Genomic DNA, 19,583 nt, shown 5'->3' on the forward strand with positions numbered 1-19,583 from the left:
AAAGAACACATTTTATTATTTCATCATTTAAATTTTATTTAATTATGTAGAATTCACCTAAAAAGATGGGGTTTTCATAACATACAATTTAAAAAAAAATCTCTTTCAATAGTGGCCCACTTAAAACTAGTGAGAGTTGTAACAATAAATACATTCATTCTCTATAAATTCGTTAATTATCTTATAAACTTTATAAAAGAGAAATCAATACGTACCCTTAATTCAACAAATATTTACCTTATGTAATTACTAGATATAAAGAAAAAAAAAAACATGTTATTTTTGTATGGAAGTCGGGCAATTCTACAAGGAAAAGAATAGTCGTTAATAAGACCAGTTTCGAACGGGACTTGCAAATTAACCTTCTAGGAGCCCAACTTCAAACATTCGTTGAATAAAGAATTAAAGAAGACATAACATTTCAAAGCAGTTCATGGGTCGTTTAACTTTTATAGCGTTACCCCAAAAGAACTTATTATAATATTAATTTACACCTAAGTACTGGCATGATGTGTATTTGTTTATTTTATTTAACAATAAAAGTAAAAGTCATTTTTTATTTCCCCTTAAGTCCTTCTCCCATTACTCCCAAAATTTTATAAACTACTCAATTTGGGGTAATTTCCATTTATTCAAATAGTTATTAAGTTTTAATAACTGTAGTACCAATATTTTTCTATTTCAAAGATTATAAGATGAATATTAATTGATTGAAACAACATGAACTTCTTTGAAAAAACCTCATTCCAATCTTTTTTTGTCGGTCCATTCGAACAGTTTTTAAAATAGAAAAGATCAAATAAGAAAATAAATAAGGGTTATTTCACTTTTTAAAACTTATTTTCATCTTTTTTAGGACAGCGTTATACAGGCTGCGGTAAGATAACTTCCCTGTTAAAAATATGCATGGCAATAAGACAAAAGAATTAATAACGAGCCGGGTGTGGTTTCATTTTAGAGGCGAGATTCTAAAGTTTTCTTGGAAATACAGTCAGTTCTTATTATGCGTTCGAGTAGTGAGCAAAGGGCATCATCATTGCCCGTCGAAAATAAATTTTGCCAAAAAATAGTTTGATATTGTCGTAATAATAATAATTAAAAAAAAACTAACAATTAATTGTTTTAAAAAATGATACACAAAAAAACAATTTTTTCAAATCATTTTCTTAATTTCCAAAATTCTTTGATAACAAATAAATCTACAAAAAATGATGCTAGAGATATTTAATTGGTGCCATCAGATTTAATGTTATGTAAAAACTCTATATTGGTCCAGCAATTGGTCGAAATCATGTAACTAGAACTTGACTTATTCCGGAAAAACTAACATATTTAATACATTCGCAGAATCGCCTATAACGAATTCTCTAATCAAGCACAATTATAAAATGCTGCCAAATATGTTTTCGTAAATAACTTTCCCTCTACAACCTACAATGAAAAGTTATTTAAAGAGAGAGACAAAAAAAAGAAAAATCATCGTGTATTAAGATATCAAAGTTACAGGAAGTTTTATTTCTGATATGTTTTTCAAAACTTTAACTTAATTGTTTACAATCATTATTAAGCATAAATAATTTTTTTTGGATTTACACAACTTATTTTATTGCTTTTTAGAAAAAGGAAGCTATGTTGTCTCACTCTGTATAAGTACCCCTAACTACGAACCTATAAGCTGAACATTACAACCCCATACGAACTTTAAATTTATGTATTTATTATTTTTAATAATAATAATATTTCCTACAACACAAAGAATAAATAAAAAAATGTTAAGGGAAGAGTACAAAACTACAAAAAAGGCACAAACAACTCTACGCACCGGAATTGGTATTTATACATATTCAAAAAAGTAAAATAAAATATGTAAAAAGTTTTTCATTCTAAACAAACTATCGAAACTGAAGGCCCCCAGTTTTATTTATGAAAAATGAAGAGGGGAAAAAAGTGTTATTATAATTGAAAGTACCAAAGTGAATTTGAAAGTTGTCTGTAAAAGAAACTAAAATATGCAAAGGGAGTTCTAGGCAATATGTACGTAATATATACTGGACAAAATTGTAGAAAATATAATCTTTAGAATACAAAATCCAAAAATTATTTTTTTTTCAAAACATAGAACTATCTGAAAAAAAATTGAAAACCAAAATTAAATATCTCAAATATTAAATTTTCTAGTAAATAATAAATATTCCTTATTTTGGAGAGGGGGTCAACAGCCCCACCAGCCGCCCACTCCCACTGGACTCCCCAGTATAAGTATCATATATTTTTTTTTCAGTTACTTTCACATTGATTTTTCATCTATGAGTTCATAGGTCCGAACCGATCCCTAATAAAAACCCATAATTACCAACAAAAGTGATGCCTTTTAACTTTAAACATCAGATATATACATAATATGTACAAATAAATCATGTTCATGACTCCACAAAAAACTGCCACATTATGTACATTATCCCTAACTAACACTATTAATATATATATACATATTATATAAAAGTTGTACCTAACTGTTTCTTAACCTTTAATATTAATAAATACATATTATATTCATTATCTTAGGGATGGAGGGGGGTACACATAGACTAACAAGATTTATGACTCTTTCCTTAGTTGTTCTTCCCAACAAGTTTCTCACAAGTAAAAGTCCTTATAAGAGCACCCAACCATAGTGTATGTAATACATAGTGGTATAAATTTTCATTAAAGTTTGTACTCGATGTTGGTGTTGTGTGGACTTGAATCGAGTCAGACCCGAGAGTACGGTGAGGAGGATGGAGGTGAATGAAAATCCCGTTGATATGTTAAAAAAAGAAACAAAAAATCAACATGGTAACGCTGAGGAGTTATAAGTGCAAGTCCTTGTAGGATTAGAATTCAGGATCAATATTGGATTAATTTCATTGCTAAATACGGAGTGGGGTTTGTGTATTTTCCCTTCATCTAATAGCCGCTTGCACCTAATTTAACGAAACTTTCTCGCAGCTAAAGGTTCCTCAAATTGTGAGGGTGACCACGTTAATTTTAGGATATATATTTTTTTTAATAAAATAATGGTGGATAGACTTAATCTCATCCATAGTATTAGCACTAGTTTAAATTGTACAGGGCTTGAAAATGAAATCCACGCCCCCCTCTCTAGTATTAAAAAAACCAGCAATATAAAATTCGTAAATTTTAATATTTTTATTTCCAATAAAAACAAATTTAATCATGTGCCTTCCCCCGTGATGCATGCAAAGTGCTCTTTGATGGTAGCCACTAGACTTGCATTAGTTTTAGGGGGACGTCTATTAGTGTATCTCTCAAGGTACCTCCTGACTAAATAATCAATCGATTAAGATAGAGGGTGCTGGGGGGGACACCTGGCTGTTTTGCATCTTGTAAGACTGACATTTAAAATCCTTGTTAACACATGCCCAAACTATCTGCGTATTAACTTCAAGTTCCTTTCCAATTGATACGAAGGAGCACATCTGAGACCGGTGAATAATGGTGTACACCTTTTCGATGAACTCTGCATTCTTGACCTTCCTGAAGTGCTCCAGTGACCTCGAAGTAGTACTCCAGGGATTCCTCGAATCCTCCAGTTTTTCCTGGTTTCCTGGATGTAAAGTATTGTCAGCCCAGTGGTGTTACAGATTTGCCCATGATTATTACTTACACAAACAACTACGACGCATCTCCGTTCCTCCTCTATGAACTAAATATTCGGTGCTCCGAGAATAGTTCTTCCATTGTGGCAAAATAAGACGGAAAAAATGTGTTTTGTCTGTATATCACGCAGAATTAAAAAAACCAATGGATATCACAACGACATTTGGTTCCAGGGTGACCACAAAGAGGGCGCGAATTTCATCTTCGAGCCCTGTATATAAGTATGCATAATTAGAGTGTACAAGATTTTGACATCTGGAGGATTCGATCTACGTATCACCAACAATCTATCGTATTTCTCTTTCTTTTTTTGTTCCTCATACCCTTATCATCATATCATTGAAAGATAAAGAGAGAGAGAGAAAAAAAGTCATTATGAATAAGAAATATCAAAATATTTCAAATAATTTTTGTTCCCTTTCTCTGATGCATATATTTTTTTAAATGATTAAATTAAATGAAATATCATAGTTTCATTTTATAATTCCATTACTATTATCAACATATGGTGGTAAAAAGTAGATACGGGATGAATAGTATCAATAATGATGATTTTCTTTTGTACGTAGCTTTGTACAAAGTATGGAATCGAATAATATGCGGATCTTTTTCTTTATATCTAATTTATTTGAATCCTCTAAGGTATCTCTTAGATCTAAAGTTAACGGAGCATCATGATTATGGGAATAGATGATATCCCACCTAAATGTTAATCATTTTATAGCAGAACCGAAAATTTTGTTCTTGTTAAACATACGAGGGTCTGAAGAGTTTCCGACCTCAACGTGAGAATGGAAGCACTTATAAATAAAAGCTAGTCACATCTATCTAGTATCTGTTGACAGTTACGTACCAAAGTTTCAGCCATTTATGACGCCCATTTGTTATGTAACAACTGTCATTTTTTTTTTTTTTTGAAACAGTGACCTTTAAATATATTCAAAGAATAACAAACATAGAAAGGCTTGTTCTGATAGAATTTGACGCGTCCAAGTAAATTCAACTCTGAGTAATTGAGCTAAACACAAATGAGTGTCTAGTGCATAATTATTTTTCTTTTTGTAAACCAGGGCTACCAGTAACTTTTTCAACAAAACCTCAGACGTAGCTATATAGAAACCCAAAACCACAAAAATACTAATATGTTCAGTTATTTTTAGGGGCGTCCTCAGCGGGTAGACTGTAACCCCTGCCCCAAATGCAGGTTTTCTAGTTTTGGACTAGAAAAAAATATCGCTCTGGAAGAAAAAAGTTTATGGAAATATATAATCCAGCTGAGGCCCCTGATTCCCCTACCTTTATTTAATAATTATAGCAACTGACCCTTGTTACTCTCCTTAGGGAAATAGGTCAAAATGTCGACCAACAAAAGGTCGAATGGACAAAACGTCCAACGGAAAGTATTATCTTGCAAAATATGACAAACAGTTTCTGCGACATTTCACTCCATACATTTCCCGTGCGAAATATTTGGCCCACCCACCTATATAAACTAATTGTAAGGAACCCAAACAAACTCCCATTTATTCCTCGAAATTTGGGGCTATTTTGGGCACCACTGGGCTCAAAATGAGATGAAAGCCGCTGCTGTTAATTAAACTACTTTTAAGGGTCCCTCTCAACAACCCTATTTATTCAAAGAAAATTAATAGATATATAATGTTAGTACATATTAAATATTCTTATTTATTCTGTAATTTTCTTATACATTCATGTAAAATAGGATATGTAAAATTAAAATTCTGAACCCATATTCTGAGGTAAATATTGGGATGTTAGAAGGGACAAAAAATTGATGGCTCCAGTAGCACCCCAAAACGGGGCAAACATTTGTGGTGCAAATGAGGGGTTGTGAGGTGATCTTAGTGGCGTTGGGTTAATCCAACTTAGGGATACGGCGGTACACGAAAACAGTAACAATATTCGGGTTGTATAAGGGAGTTGGGGGACCCTTATCGGTAGTTTATACAGGAGTGGTGGTGGTGGCCTATGTTTCAAAGGAAAAATGTCTAAATTTGATATATCGTAAGACCATTTGGAAAGGCCTCTTATTTTATATTCTACGATCGACATTTTGTCCAAGGACCCTCCTCAGTTACCATTCTAACCCTCATTGATTAGTTATTCTAATACAAAATCAATTCCAGCCTTAATTTTTGGAAGGTTGAGCATATTTTACAGATTCTAAAGGCCCAAAAATTACATTTTCATCTAAATTCTTATTAAATGAAATTTCTTTCTCCCCCTACACCCCACCGAAATATTTAGCAAGTATTTTCACAGTCGATGATAGATTTCATGTCATAAATCGATTTAGCATCCTTCACAAATGTTTATTTATATTAACAGTAGTTCAAACACTAAATGTCTCAAACGTGTGGTGGTACTGCGACCATGGCGTACCTTTTGTTAGACAAACTTTTATTGAATGTGAAACCCTTTCAAGGCATACACATTTGAAAAAAAAAAATTCATACTTGTATATAAAAAGCACAAGACTGCATCCACTATATATGCTTGAATCAAATAACTAAATGTAATTTATGTGTAGTAAAATAACATAGTCATTTATGTAAACCTTTAGAGAATACTTTAAAACCCAAATGTCTGCATGTAAAACTAAAGCACTGACAGCCGTGGTGTGAATGCGACAATTTTTCCTTCAGAATTAAAGGAATTTAGCATGTATGTATATTGTATCACACAACATTTCTTCTGAAAATAATCAGGAGGAAAAAGGGACAAAAGCAGTTGGTAGTTGGCCAATTCTTAGAAACTATGAAATTATTATTCTATAATATTTTTTTTTTTTTTTAAATAACTCATTCAGAACACAGATAAGGAGAAAAGAAGCAGTCACAGTATATTTTGCTTACATAAACTTATAGTTTATCAAATATCCACCAACTGATGAGAGGAAATGATACAGGCTTACAGAAAATGATACATTCTAACAACAATTGATATAAAAAAGAATGTGTGTAAAGTACATACTGTAAGCATATAATAATAGATCACATTATGAAAGAAGCAACATATTTCATATATGTGATCATACCTAGTATTAATATCATTCTGCTTGTTACAATCGAATATATATATATATATATATATGTATGCTATATAATTCCCTCGATAAATAATAACAAATGAGACTTGAAGAATATCAGCTCATAATTCATGTAGCCATTAATAATATAATGCATATACTACTTGTGTAGTAGTAGAGAAACCGTTGAACGACAAACCTGCAAAATAAGAGTACCAAACCACCTTAACAAAATAAAAATTGAATGAAACACTTTAAGGATTTTCTTAAAGGGAATGGTTCAACAAGTTGGTCGTAATCCTACAACGCCAATTAGACGAATAGAATGTCATATTTTTCTGTTTGTTAAAATTACATAGAATCCTTGTTCATTTTTAGCAAGAAAAGTGTTATTTTTTTATTTTTGCAAATCAGTCAAAATTAAGGATTATTTAAATTTTTAGTTAGTAACTGATATTTTTTTTCCTTCAAAGTAACTAAATGATTCTTCTTCCGAATGTTTATGATTAAAACAATAAGAAAAGAAGATATTATCCTTATAATAACCTTTTCTAAAAAGTCTGTGTCTAGCCACTTTTTCCATTACACAATACATTTACAGTACTGTAATGGTACACAAAATAATCTCTTTTTTTTTTTTACGCAATCAATTCTTTTTTATTCCCTTCATGTGGTAATTTTTTAATTTGCACAAATCAAATAATACAAACCTCATAAATATTTCTTCCCGTAGTGTAATATGTAATTATATGATCATGTGTAATACAAAGTGATTGCCGAGAAAGGCAGGTCTTTTTACATTTAAGTATGTTGTTACATAATATATCTATATGCAGTGAATTCAGTTGTTACTTACAACGTCATTTATAAGCGAGGGTAAAGTATAATTAATACCATATAGCTTTAAAATAATGAAGGTGCAATATTCCGATTAGAAGACATCTAACTTTCTAGAGGTAACTTGATATTAGGCGGAGGTTTTGTCCTCTAATAAGTGCCCATTCTAGTTACTTCATGTTTCCATCTTCATTATCTAGAGGCAGTGATGTCATACGTCACTTAAGTGAGGGTAAAGAACAATAATACTTAGCTCAGATTAAATAGCAAGCGTATGCCACTAGTATTTAGAATAATAAAGGTGATCAATTGATATTAGAAAGCCTTTCACTTTAATTGAAAAAATGCCTAATTTTTTTTCTAGGCAATCCTTTAATTTTTTGTTATATATTTACACTCAAAAGAGTAGTATCTATTGGTTAAAGTTAACTTGTTGGATTAATTCCCTTTGAGAGTATTTTGTAATAATATTTTTTTTATTATGAATATTTCACTATTCTTATATAAATATATTTTTTTTTTGCAAGGAAAGATTAGTAAGAGTGATTGAATGTATTAATGAATTAAGTATAAAATATGACTTACCATCTCCTCTGGACGGAACAACGAGATACAGGAACAGAATCAGATGATAGCTATAACAACTATATTTGCTCATATTGTTTTGAATTAATTTAAATATTTACGTTTAATATTCGTGTACTTTGCTTATTGAACTTTTTTCTCTTTCAATTTTTTTTTATAAATAAAATAAAATTTAGAAAAAAAAAGAAGAAAATAAATAAAAATAACGGGGTGAATGGGCTCAGTGATTCATGTAGGAGTTTTGTATTAGCGCCGAAAGAACCTATAGAGAGTAATAAAAAAAAATACCCTGAGATAATATTGGATTCAACATGTTGATAGATTAATATGGATTATGTTAAGAGCTAAATTTCCGAATTTGTTTATTTTTTTTATGAGGGGGATAGGGGTTGGTCAGTTTGTTGAGTAAGAATAATGTCTTTTTGTTGTATTTTTAAATCCCTAACAGGTTTTCTTTTTCTTCTTTTTCATGATTCCAGTGTTATTCAGACTGTTCCTACTCCAAAAATGATGAATATGATGGCAAGGCTCAGAGGCTCTTTTCATTTTAGTCTTTGAAGAAAAAACCAATCAACTAACACACTATGAATGAAGTAGTTTATTTAAAATGTGTTACTAAATATATACTACATATATATATATATAAATATAAAACGACGTCTTTGTATGATCTCATCCACAATTAATGATCCTTGTCTGAAAAAAAAAATCAATTTTAAATCCTTTAACTTTTTTTACTTAAAAAAAAAAAAAAAAAAAATAGGGGTTTATCAATCTTAATAATAATAGTATAATGAAGATCTGCATTAGATGGAAGGATCAAATACAGACGACAAACCACACAACCTTATTTATGTATAGTATGTATTCTATATAACTGATTAGGGATTGTGCAAAATACACGCACATATACAGCAATAACCACAAACGTCAAAAGAAAGTCAAATGTTTTTTTTTTTGTAGTGTTGGCTTCTAAACTATCGAATTTAAGTTAAGTATGTCGTGATATGAAATAAATTGATTAATTGTGCAATAGTTTTTTGCCGGCTGCATCTACATGCTTCATAGTAACTGGATTCAATTTTTTATTAATCCGGCGTTGGTATTTCTTGCACGGAATCTGCAAGACTAAAGAAGCTTCAGATTTGCATTTGACCTGTTGAGGCATCCACTTTCAGTCAGGTTTTACTGCACAAAGATCCTTATTGGGTGCTTTGCCAGTATGTCTGAACTTAATGATTATAATCTGTGAAATCTGGTTTACATTCTTTTTAGTTAGTGTTTAAATTGTATTGATTATTTTTTGGATGTTTTATTGATTAACTCTGGATATTTTAAATGTCTTCCAGACATCCAGTTCCAGTGTTTTTTTTTTTAAATATAAGTTTATTGATCTTCGTAACAATGTACTTGTATTATTATGCCTTTATCATCATATAAGTGGAAAATTGAGTTAGAACGGCAATATCATCGCTTACTGTAATAATTTCTGAGAAAATTAATTGCACAGAAAAATGTGTTATCGTGACAGGTCTAATCTAAATTTTAAGCATTGTATCAGTCGTGGTGGAGTTAAGAAAGCAGGGAATTAAAATATTTTTTTAAATAAAAAAACTTAACATTACAGTCCGTTTGATGCATTATTAAAAAAGAGAACCCTTTTTTTTTTTTGTTCAAAATTGTCTTTATTAATTTTTTTTTTATATTCGCTTTATGGAACAGAGTCAAAAACTGTCGAGCGAGTGCGAGTAATAATTAAATGCCAAACTACTTTTTAGCATTAGTAACTCTCCCCTTAGCATTAACAGAGACAGTCTATCACAAAAATCGACAACCAAAAGAACCTCAATAGGTTTTAACTTTCCTCAACAATGACTATAAAACATCAATTACAATTGTACTAGGGAGGAACAAATATCCTTTATCAACATCTCTACCCTACCTTTTTAAGGGCATACGAGAAATGATTGTAACATTTAAGTGCTCATACAACTGCATTTAAAATAATAATAACACTAAAAGAAGAGGCGGGTGAAGTACCTAGATAGAGGTCTCTTCAGAGCCTACCTACCTCCTAATGGTTTTAATGATTATATTACCTCCATTAAATAAAGAATGAAAAATAGGAAAACATTTTACAATGTATATGTAAAAAAAAAAAAGGAAATCAGATGACCCCCTCCCCCTTCTCATTGAAAAGTATAAGCAACGAAGTAAAAAAAATACCACCTATAAAAATTGTTAAAGAATGTAGGTTACCACTAGGAATGTGACAATGGTGCTAATCCTTGCGAACATATATTGAAAAAATAGGAACACAGACTCGAAGAGAATTAAAAATTCATACCAATTTCTGGATAAATCAAAAGTTCAATTTTTCTAGATCTATGCATATATTGTAACTTCTTCAACTGGATACCCACTAATGGAATGGCCCAGCGTTGTCCTAAGAAAAACAATTGACAAAATAGGTATGTATGTCCCTGACACATTGATATTTTGTAAAAAAAAATCAAAGGATGAAATGCTTAAAAATGTATAAAACCATGAACCAAAAAGTAAACTTTTGTTTCTATCCGAGTTTTCAGGATCACTCTATGATTGCTTTTCAATCCAAAAAATAAAACTAACTTTTATCATTTTTGAAAAATCTACATAATAATATTTTCTCTCGATTTGTTGAGAGAGTCGCCCTTTTTAGGGGCTGTAAATTTTATTAGAACTATATTTTTCAGTATTTTTCTTTTGCTGTAGATCGCCCAAGATCAAAACTCAATATCATGAGCACGTCCAGGGGTAAGGTGGATTTCTTTTTAATTAAACAATAGATTTATACTAACAAAGTAAACTTAAAACTATTAAATGTACGTCAATTAGTAGTTGCAAAGGACAACATGGTCGTTTTCGCGGTAAATATTAATCAATGCTTGGCTGTTCTATTGTTAAACAAAGAATCTACAATCATGTTTATAATGAGGGATATTTCCCCATTGATATTATACTCAATCCATATCATTCGTATAAATAAATGATATTATTACTAACTTTTCGAATGAGTATAATTACTCATCGATGACTATAATTAGAAAGCTCATTAGTAAACTTACGGGTCTCAAAGTTAGAGCACTTCTAAATATTTGAGTAGATTTGATATACAAATACAATGGATTGGTCAATTATTACAAAAAAACACAGTTTTTGTAATTTGCATTAAGAAGTATAGAGGCTTAGCAAATATCAAGTACATAGGCACATATATTGTGTCTATAAAATGGGATTTGATGTTTGCATTCTTTAAAGAAAGGATATTGTTCATGAGCAGAAATGATGTAAGATGTAAAAAAAAAGTATGAAGATATTGTATATAAAGTATTTCTAAAATATACTGCAATATTATTTCAATATACAATTTAAAATTTGGTAAGTAAAAATATATTTTTTTTTACAAAACGTAGCCTCATCTATTAATGTCACTTTTACATCTAAATAAAAAGAGGGAAATGCATCTCCTAAAATATTATAGAAAGTAATTACTTTTAATGATCCCTTAAATCTACCAAACAAGGGCCTCAAAAACTTTTAGAAAGCTGACTAATAGTAGGTACATAACAATTCATTCAAGACCCACAAGCTTTAATGGATAGTCATAATTTTCTGATTTTTTAAGAAATAAGAGTCATTGTCTATTTTTCAACAGCACAAATGTTTGTTTTTTTGAGAGTAAAAAAGTTGTTTAAAATGATTCTAAATCTTATACAGCAAATATGGTTCGTAATTATGGAGTTGTAGGGTTAAAATATTTAAAAAAAAAAAAAAAAAACATTTTTTATGACCCCTAAAAAACTTTAGATCTCAAACATACTTATTTCTAGTAATTGTCACTTTACCAATATGTTTGTGCCAGTTCTAGTTGAAATTAAACATAATTATCTCTCTCGCCTTCTCCTCTTGCTCTCAAATATCTCATCCCTATATATGTATATATTAATAACGCAAAGTTTATCTGAATGAATGGATGTTGGAATGAAAAACAGTCACTTTTGATCGAAGAAATAACAATGTGGTCATTTTAATGAAATTTTCGCAGGGGTTTTTAATGTAGCATCGAGCGTGTATAAATGTTGCACTGACTATAGTGCTCACTGACGTATATCGTATTTACTTTTTTATCTGAAAAGTAAAAATCTAGTCATATTTAAGATATCTCGGTGGTATTTTGGATTTAACATCGAGGGTGTATCCAAGTTGCACTGTATATAGTGTTCCCTGATGTATATCATAATCTTGATAGAAGAAAAAGCAACATAGACTTATTAATGAAATCTCGTAGGCATTGGGCATGTAACATGGAGCATGTGTAGCTAACGCTCAGTCAGGTAGTGCTCTAGAGACTAAAGTACTCCCTGACTGATCAGTCAAAATGTCATATTCCTTTTGTTCCTCAAGCTATTGTTTTTGTTACTCTTTCATTTTTGAGAGATAACATTGATGTATTGAGTAACTACGCGTGAGTGGACTTATGAATAACGCTAGTAACACTGAAGATTTCTTGGGGAGTTATCTTCTACATTTTTAAAGCAGTTTGTCTGTTCAGAGAAGCCTAATACCTCTGGGCAATGGGAGTACATAATATTATTATTCTAATATAGTTATTGGAAAAACTTTTTCCTAGAGTTTAAATTGTTTAATAATAATAAAGGAGTTTCCGACTTTAAGAGCCTCAAAAATAGAAGAGAATAAATAAAACTGTTTTGGGAGTAAAGAAGAGTTCATATACAAAAAAAAAAAAAATAAGTAAATGCATAAAATCTGAGAATGTTCTTTTAAAAAATAAAATAAAAATAAGGAAAATGCATTTTATAAATAAATATGTATTAAATAAAATGAAAGAGAAGGAGTCAAATGCAATACCATTAAGGCAGGGGATTTATATGTTACATATAGCCCCTTGAAATGTATTCTTTTTCATATATATAAAGAGAGTGTTGCAATTTACCAAATGGAAATAGAGAAAAGATTCATATCTACATACCCTTACTACGAACTTCCTCATCACAATGTGATATGTAAAAGCTATTATACCTAGACTAGAAAAACATTTTATCCTATTATACTGAGTGGGGAACCAAGTCTGGGAGTAGACAAACGGAATTTTTAAAGAATCAAGAACCACATTTGTAAAACGTTTAAAATATTTTCAAATTGAGAGATGGCAAGTTCATAACATGTTTTATAATTCGTTCAACGGTTACCAGAAAGGATTAAACAGACATAAAACCATCTGAGAATGATGTACACTGTATCGAAAAACTTTATTTTTTAAAAAGTACGACTCCGGAAGATACGGTACTACCAGGGATGGGATTTGGGTATCTTCTCTCTCTTACGAATTATATGCGAATAATTGAGCTTAGGGCTCGGATGGAATCAACTATTCTAGTATTTATAAATAATTGGTAGCTATATACCATAATTAGAAGAGGAAAAAACTAACCTTTTTAAGTATAGAAAAATGCACTAATGCAACTAAGTAATGCATTTATGTTACTTTTTAGTACTTGGATGTTTTATCTTTAAGAATAAAATAATAATGTGAACAGCCTTTGAAAATAAAAATAAACTTTTTCTATCAGCAACTATTAAAAATTTGACACGCCAGTGACGGCCCATAATATAAAATTCTAGTTTTATAGGTGAACATTGGACACATAACATGTTATCTCCCCCTCACAATAAAAAGTTTATGACGTCATTAATAAATGACGTCATATTTATGAAACTGCCACTCCACTTACTTTTGAATAGGTTCCGGAGTAGCTAATAATAATTTGAACAAGAGTGCAGGAAACAAACGAATTATAATTATATGTGATGTAATTGTAAGCACGTATTCCTGAATTTTCAAGACATAAGATTATGAATTTTTTTTAGCATCATTGTTCCAAGTATAATGGGATGTTCCATGGGTATAGTTCAAACTATCAAGCCCAGGAATGACTCCAATATTTATCCTCAATTCTACTCCCATAACTCCCCAATAAATCATTTGTGTTACTCCATGTCTACATGAGCCCAAGCACTTTATAATAATTAACTCTTCCTGGGCAGCAATTCATAAATAATGTATGGGATCGCTGTAGCTCATGCACTATGCACTCGGGAGAAACATTCTAAAACATTAAAAAAAGAAAGAAAATAATAGTAAGAGCTTTGGAAAACCAAAATGCTGTTCAAGTTCTAACTACGATCGTCTAAAATCATATTTTGTACAAATATAGTATCATCCGGACCCATCCCAAATGATACCTATTATACGAAGCACCATATATCTATGAAAATAGTTAAAAGTTATATAGGTATATTTTAAAAGGGAAAGAATATAAAATAAATGGTTTCTTTTCGTATTCATATACAATTTATAGAAGTAATATTAAACACTAACAATCCTAAGAGCTATAAAATGCATAGAATATTTTATTATATTGTAAATTATTTCAGTATATATATATTTTTTTTTCTCTTCCTTTTGTTTCAAATTTAAAACCATCATAGTAACAAGAGAAATAACATTAATGGTCACACCTTAAATATATGTACATTAGACTGTCCCGTTTTCTTGTTAATGCCTCTCCCCCTCCCTGTACCAACATTTTTTCTAGAGGAAAACAATCAATAAATTAGGTTTGGCGTAGTTTGACACCTCTCAGCCCATTTTTGTAGTTGTACTCACTAGTTTTATTCGGTGTACCAGGGTACTGAAAAAGTTTAAAATGGTGCTATACTAAACCCGTACATACATCCTCTATAAGTAAATGTAAAATGCTCTGAACAGAATATTTGTTTCATACTTTCTAATTCGATTAGAAAAACTAAGGAAAAGTACCCAAATACATATACCAATTTTCATACCAGAATCGTGATGACTCTACAACGGACCATCTTAATTTGAACAAAATTTCAATAATTGAAGGAGGAGTATAATATCTCCTTAACCGATTGCAGGATTTCCCTGTTTCATCAAAGATAATTAGTTGCTACTCTTGGGCAATTTATAGCCAGATTTCTCATTTTTCCACACAAATTAAAGAGGCATTTAAAACATCCAGAATGACATAAAAGCCTATAATATATCCTTTTATAGAGGGAAAAAATATGAACCGAACAACAAAACAGTCTAATATTTATGTATGTACACAAAATATTCATATATTGCAGTTTCTTCACCATTTCTTCTAATAAATTCTAAATAATTGTTCAACTTGATATTTATTAAATATTATTATTAATATTGCTATAATACAGAATATATATATTAAAACCAATATTTTAAGTTTTTCAATTAATTGCATACATAGAAAAGAGATATTTATAAAGTATTTGCTTTTTAAAAAAAGAAGCAAAAAGTTTTTAATTTAATTTGTCTATTCACATTTCTACAATATTTATACATCAAAAGAAAGGGTGTACATGCATATCTATAGCACATATGACATCAAAAAATTGTTGTCATTTATCCATCCAACCTTTTATATAAAGACGGAGGAGTTAACTCGTACTAAAGACAGTGAATCAATCAAAAAATCTCATAAAACAATAACTCTATTGATGTAATTTAATTTTCATTTTTTCGTGGTTATACAATATAGACAATAATAAGTGAAATATTATCCATGTACATTACTCATAACAGAATGAAGAATGTACATTAGGCCGGTTTGATTTTCAACTTTTTTCGAATTTTAATTACAGATAGTACGGAAAAGTTGTCATATGGTATGGAATTTACATTTAATTTTTTGGTTTTTTGTACAATGTCATCTTTAGGAAGCAATTCTTGTTCAATGTTTGAAAGGAGACTAAAGTTCATTATTTACTCAATTAAGATTAAAATACCACATCAATCATTTTTTTTTACATAAATTAATGATGATAGACATTATTCTAACCCATAAAAAAAACTTATTTTGATCTTTCCTTTCTGAATATGCACAAAAATGATGCGCGCTATACTCTTTTCTGTTTTTGCTCAATAAGACAATTTTAGAAAAAACAACAACAACAACACTTTTAGCATACTTTTTATAGCTTATAAAAATGTCTATCAAGTCTATTTTATGCAAAATAACTTAAAATGTCTTCTTATATTTATATTCACTAAGTAAAGAGTCTTGCCTTTTTTTTCATAATTTGATGGAGATGTCCGGCCTAAAGATGACCTCATAGGACAATGCAATTTTGCTTAGGTCATTTTCATACTCCAAAGTAACTCTGGCTCTTTACTTGCAATCAAAATTTTATCAAAAACATTAGGGTCTATCAAACACAACATTATTTTTAATTTCAGGATGAATGGATTGTCTTACTTATTCTCCAAATGTGACAAATAATGATATAAACATGTATACAACAAATCAATTACTTCGGAGGTATACTAAGGCGTATTCTTGCATAATACAGTGTGCTCATTCGTAGAAATATTCCCTAGCTCAACTTTATCATGACTCTCAAAAAGTGCATGGAATAAGACAATGAGATTTTATTTATTTTTTATACTTAATATAAATAATTAATTCTCACAGTGGCTTTCTTTGGCCTCGATCCTCACCCGAAGGCCTTGCAGGTCTTCTTTGCGTATTTCTACGTCATGAAAGACCACTTTTTCTCCCCATTCAAATGGGAGGTGTAACTTCCTCCTCTCAATTGTGCCCCATAGTCAAGAAGGTGTTAGTCCCGTTACATATTGACTTGGGCCAGAAATTAGCCAAATTAACTTCACACCACTTTTAAGGGTATTCTTGCTTTCGCCTTATTTGGCTTAAAAAGGGCCTTATCGCCCTTCAGCTTTTTATAAATGAAATGAGCCCCTTGGAGTAGAGAAAGTTACGGAAGATTATCTCATAACTCATTTACATGTCAAGAAACATTGATAACAATTTCTGTTTTTTTTTGCTCTATATCTTGATATATATTTTTAAAAAAAATCGGTAAATTATTTTGTAGCTTAATGAAACCTTTCCAAAGTTTTTATTCACGATTTGCTTGAATATGCAGTATGTTTATTTTTGTGATATTCACACGAAGAGCTTCGGTTTCTAGTTTCCCTTGCCTGATCACTTAATACATGTTTGACTGTACATATAAGTGCTATTTGACCACTCAGTACCCCCCTCATACATATTTCTATCATTAAGTGTTCCATTTGAGATAATAGGCAAGGAAATTACAGAAGATAAGGGCTTTTAACGCACGTAGTTCCAAGGAAAATAACGTAAGTTTATACATATACCTGCGCAGAAAACTGCGCTGGTGAAAATTGACCGTCTCTTGTTCAAACTTCATGATGAATAATCACACATTAAAAATTTGCTTAATATTACTTATGAGAAATATTTCGAGATATTTGTTTGTTCCATCCCCCAAGAGAATACTTTTGAATGTAGTAAATATTATTGCAATACTACTCCTTGGCAGTTTTTTAAATTCAATCTTATCTTCCAAGAAAAGGATCGAGAGGAATGGTAATAAACTAATTTTTATTATGAGAGAGGTTCCTTGGATGTACTGGCGGTGGATTTTTGCAATCCAACACTACCCCTGAGCTAATGCAAGGTCAGAGGGTATTCAACCTTATTTTATAAGGCCATAAGCTATTTATAGCCCCCCCCTCTTGATCCATTTCTTAGAAGATTATATTGAATTTAGAATTTAAAAAATTGCAAAGAAATTTTATTGCAATAATATTTCTCACACTTGAAGGCCTTAGGGGATGGAAAAAACAAAATTATAACGTATTATTATTCATCATGAAGTTAAAAAAAAACAATACGGACAATTTTCTCCTGGGATATCTTCCCCAGGGCAGTTTTCCTAGTACCGTCTATACATCCAGTAGTAGTACTTTCTAAAAATGACTTTTTTTAATTTGCAAACTGAGCATGATTCCCCCAAGCTTATGTGTGTTCATGAAAGACGGAGAGTAACCAGGAGTTTTAGTAGGAAAGTTATCCATGTAAGTTCTTTTTGGATTTTGACTCAAAGGAGATATAATAAAATGTGATTACAGCAAGGCTGCAAAAATTCTGCAAATTGTCAGGTTTACCGCATTCATTTAAAAAATTTCTAACTTAGCTCTCATTTTTTTTTTTTTTTTGAGATAAAATACAGTCCTTTTTATTTTTCAAAAAGAAGATATCATTCCTAATAATAATTTTTGTTCATATTTATTGAATGACATTTTTTATTAAACAAAATAAAGTTTAATTTAACTTTTTGAATGACTTTTTTTCGGGGCATTTAATAAATTGAGTCATTGTTTCCTGTTTTCAACATTACTTTATTTTTAAGTAACTGCGTAAATAATCCAAACTTACGTCTGACATCCAATTTTTTTAAAATTCTAATAGTCCATGAGGAGGTGTATCCACCCCTCCCCCTTCCGTTGCAAGAGCCCCTGGGATAACATATAACACATGTCTAAAAAAAAGAACCATTTGCAAATATATCATTTTGTGTTGGAGAAATTAAATAATAAATATTGTAAAATTTACATTACTCATCTTATATTTAAAGAAGAAAATATTCACTTAAATATAACATTCGTGAAAGATCCTCAATTAATTCATGTTTGATAGGTTAAAATGTGAAGTAATGATTAAATATTCATTTATTGGGTTGTTATAGGTGTATTTTTAGGCATCCATTTATGTCGATGCACATTACTTGAACTGTGGCATCAATCGTTTAAAAAACGTATCTCAAGTACATCTTCAATATGTGTTGAACTTTTAATTTAATGAATTATTAAATAGAGGAAGCTTAAATTAGGAAATAATTAAATACGATATTTGTCAGGAAATATAATTTTAAACGGGAATTTACATTTACCCATTTAATTAATTAATACTAATGACTGTTATCTTCATTTTCTTTTATAAGCCATTTGTCCTAAAATGCATTTTTTCAAGTATCCTAGGTTTTTTATCCCTTATCGATCAAAAATAAATATCAATCCATACTTTTCATAGGGATTTTCACTCTCTATAATTTTCATTTGACTCAAATATTTTGATTTATTTATCTTTCTCATAAACCTGTATTCAAAACATTCGTTTAGGTCACCATTAAAGTTGAGCGATTATGTATTTATCTCTGTTTGCTTGTTACTCCCCAGGATTATGGCAAAAGCTACAGATCAATTTTGATTAAACTTGCTACGAAGGAGGTTATAAATGGCCATAGTAAGAGACCGTTAAATTTTGAGAGATCAAGGTCAGGATAACACAAAACTTTAATTAAAAACGTATGATGACCATAACTTTGGAAAAAATGACATACATAATCCAATTTAATTCAACTCTACCGAGTGACCATTCTAGTTTGATGACTTTTCTTTTAAGATTTATATTATATAAATATATCAACACTAGACCTCTGAGAGAATGGATTCTCTTTG

At 30.3% G+C, this 19,583-nt stretch overlaps 1 protein-coding gene across 20 annotated transcripts in view; it reads right to left on the bottom strand.

Annotated features, from left to right (window-relative positions):
* Nucleotides 1-19,583, bottom strand: part of Lar (tyrosine-protein phosphatase Lar) — a 455,460-nt gene that overhangs the window by 64,494 nt on the left and 371,383 nt on the right. For 18 of the 20 annotated variants that reach the window (XM_071889555.1, XM_071889562.1, XM_071889557.1 and 15 more), the window contains one exon: nucleotides 8,132-8,393. In XM_071889555.1, the coding sequence (XP_071745656.1) occupies nucleotides 8,132-8,204 (73 nt within the window). In that variant the 5' untranslated portion in view covers nucleotides 8,205-8,393. Of the gene's footprint in view, nucleotides 1-8,131; nucleotides 8,828-19,583 lie in introns of all 20 variants that reach the window. The other 2 variants (XM_071889551.1, XM_040715861.2) reach the window with 1 other exon arrangement.

The sequence above is a fragment of the Lepeophtheirus salmonis genome, chromosome 6 (assembly GCF_016086655.4).
Source record: "Lepeophtheirus salmonis chromosome 6, UVic_Lsal_1.4, whole genome shotgun sequence".
Classification (NCBI taxonomy): domain Eukaryota; kingdom Metazoa; phylum Arthropoda; class Copepoda; order Siphonostomatoida; family Caligidae; genus Lepeophtheirus; species Lepeophtheirus salmonis.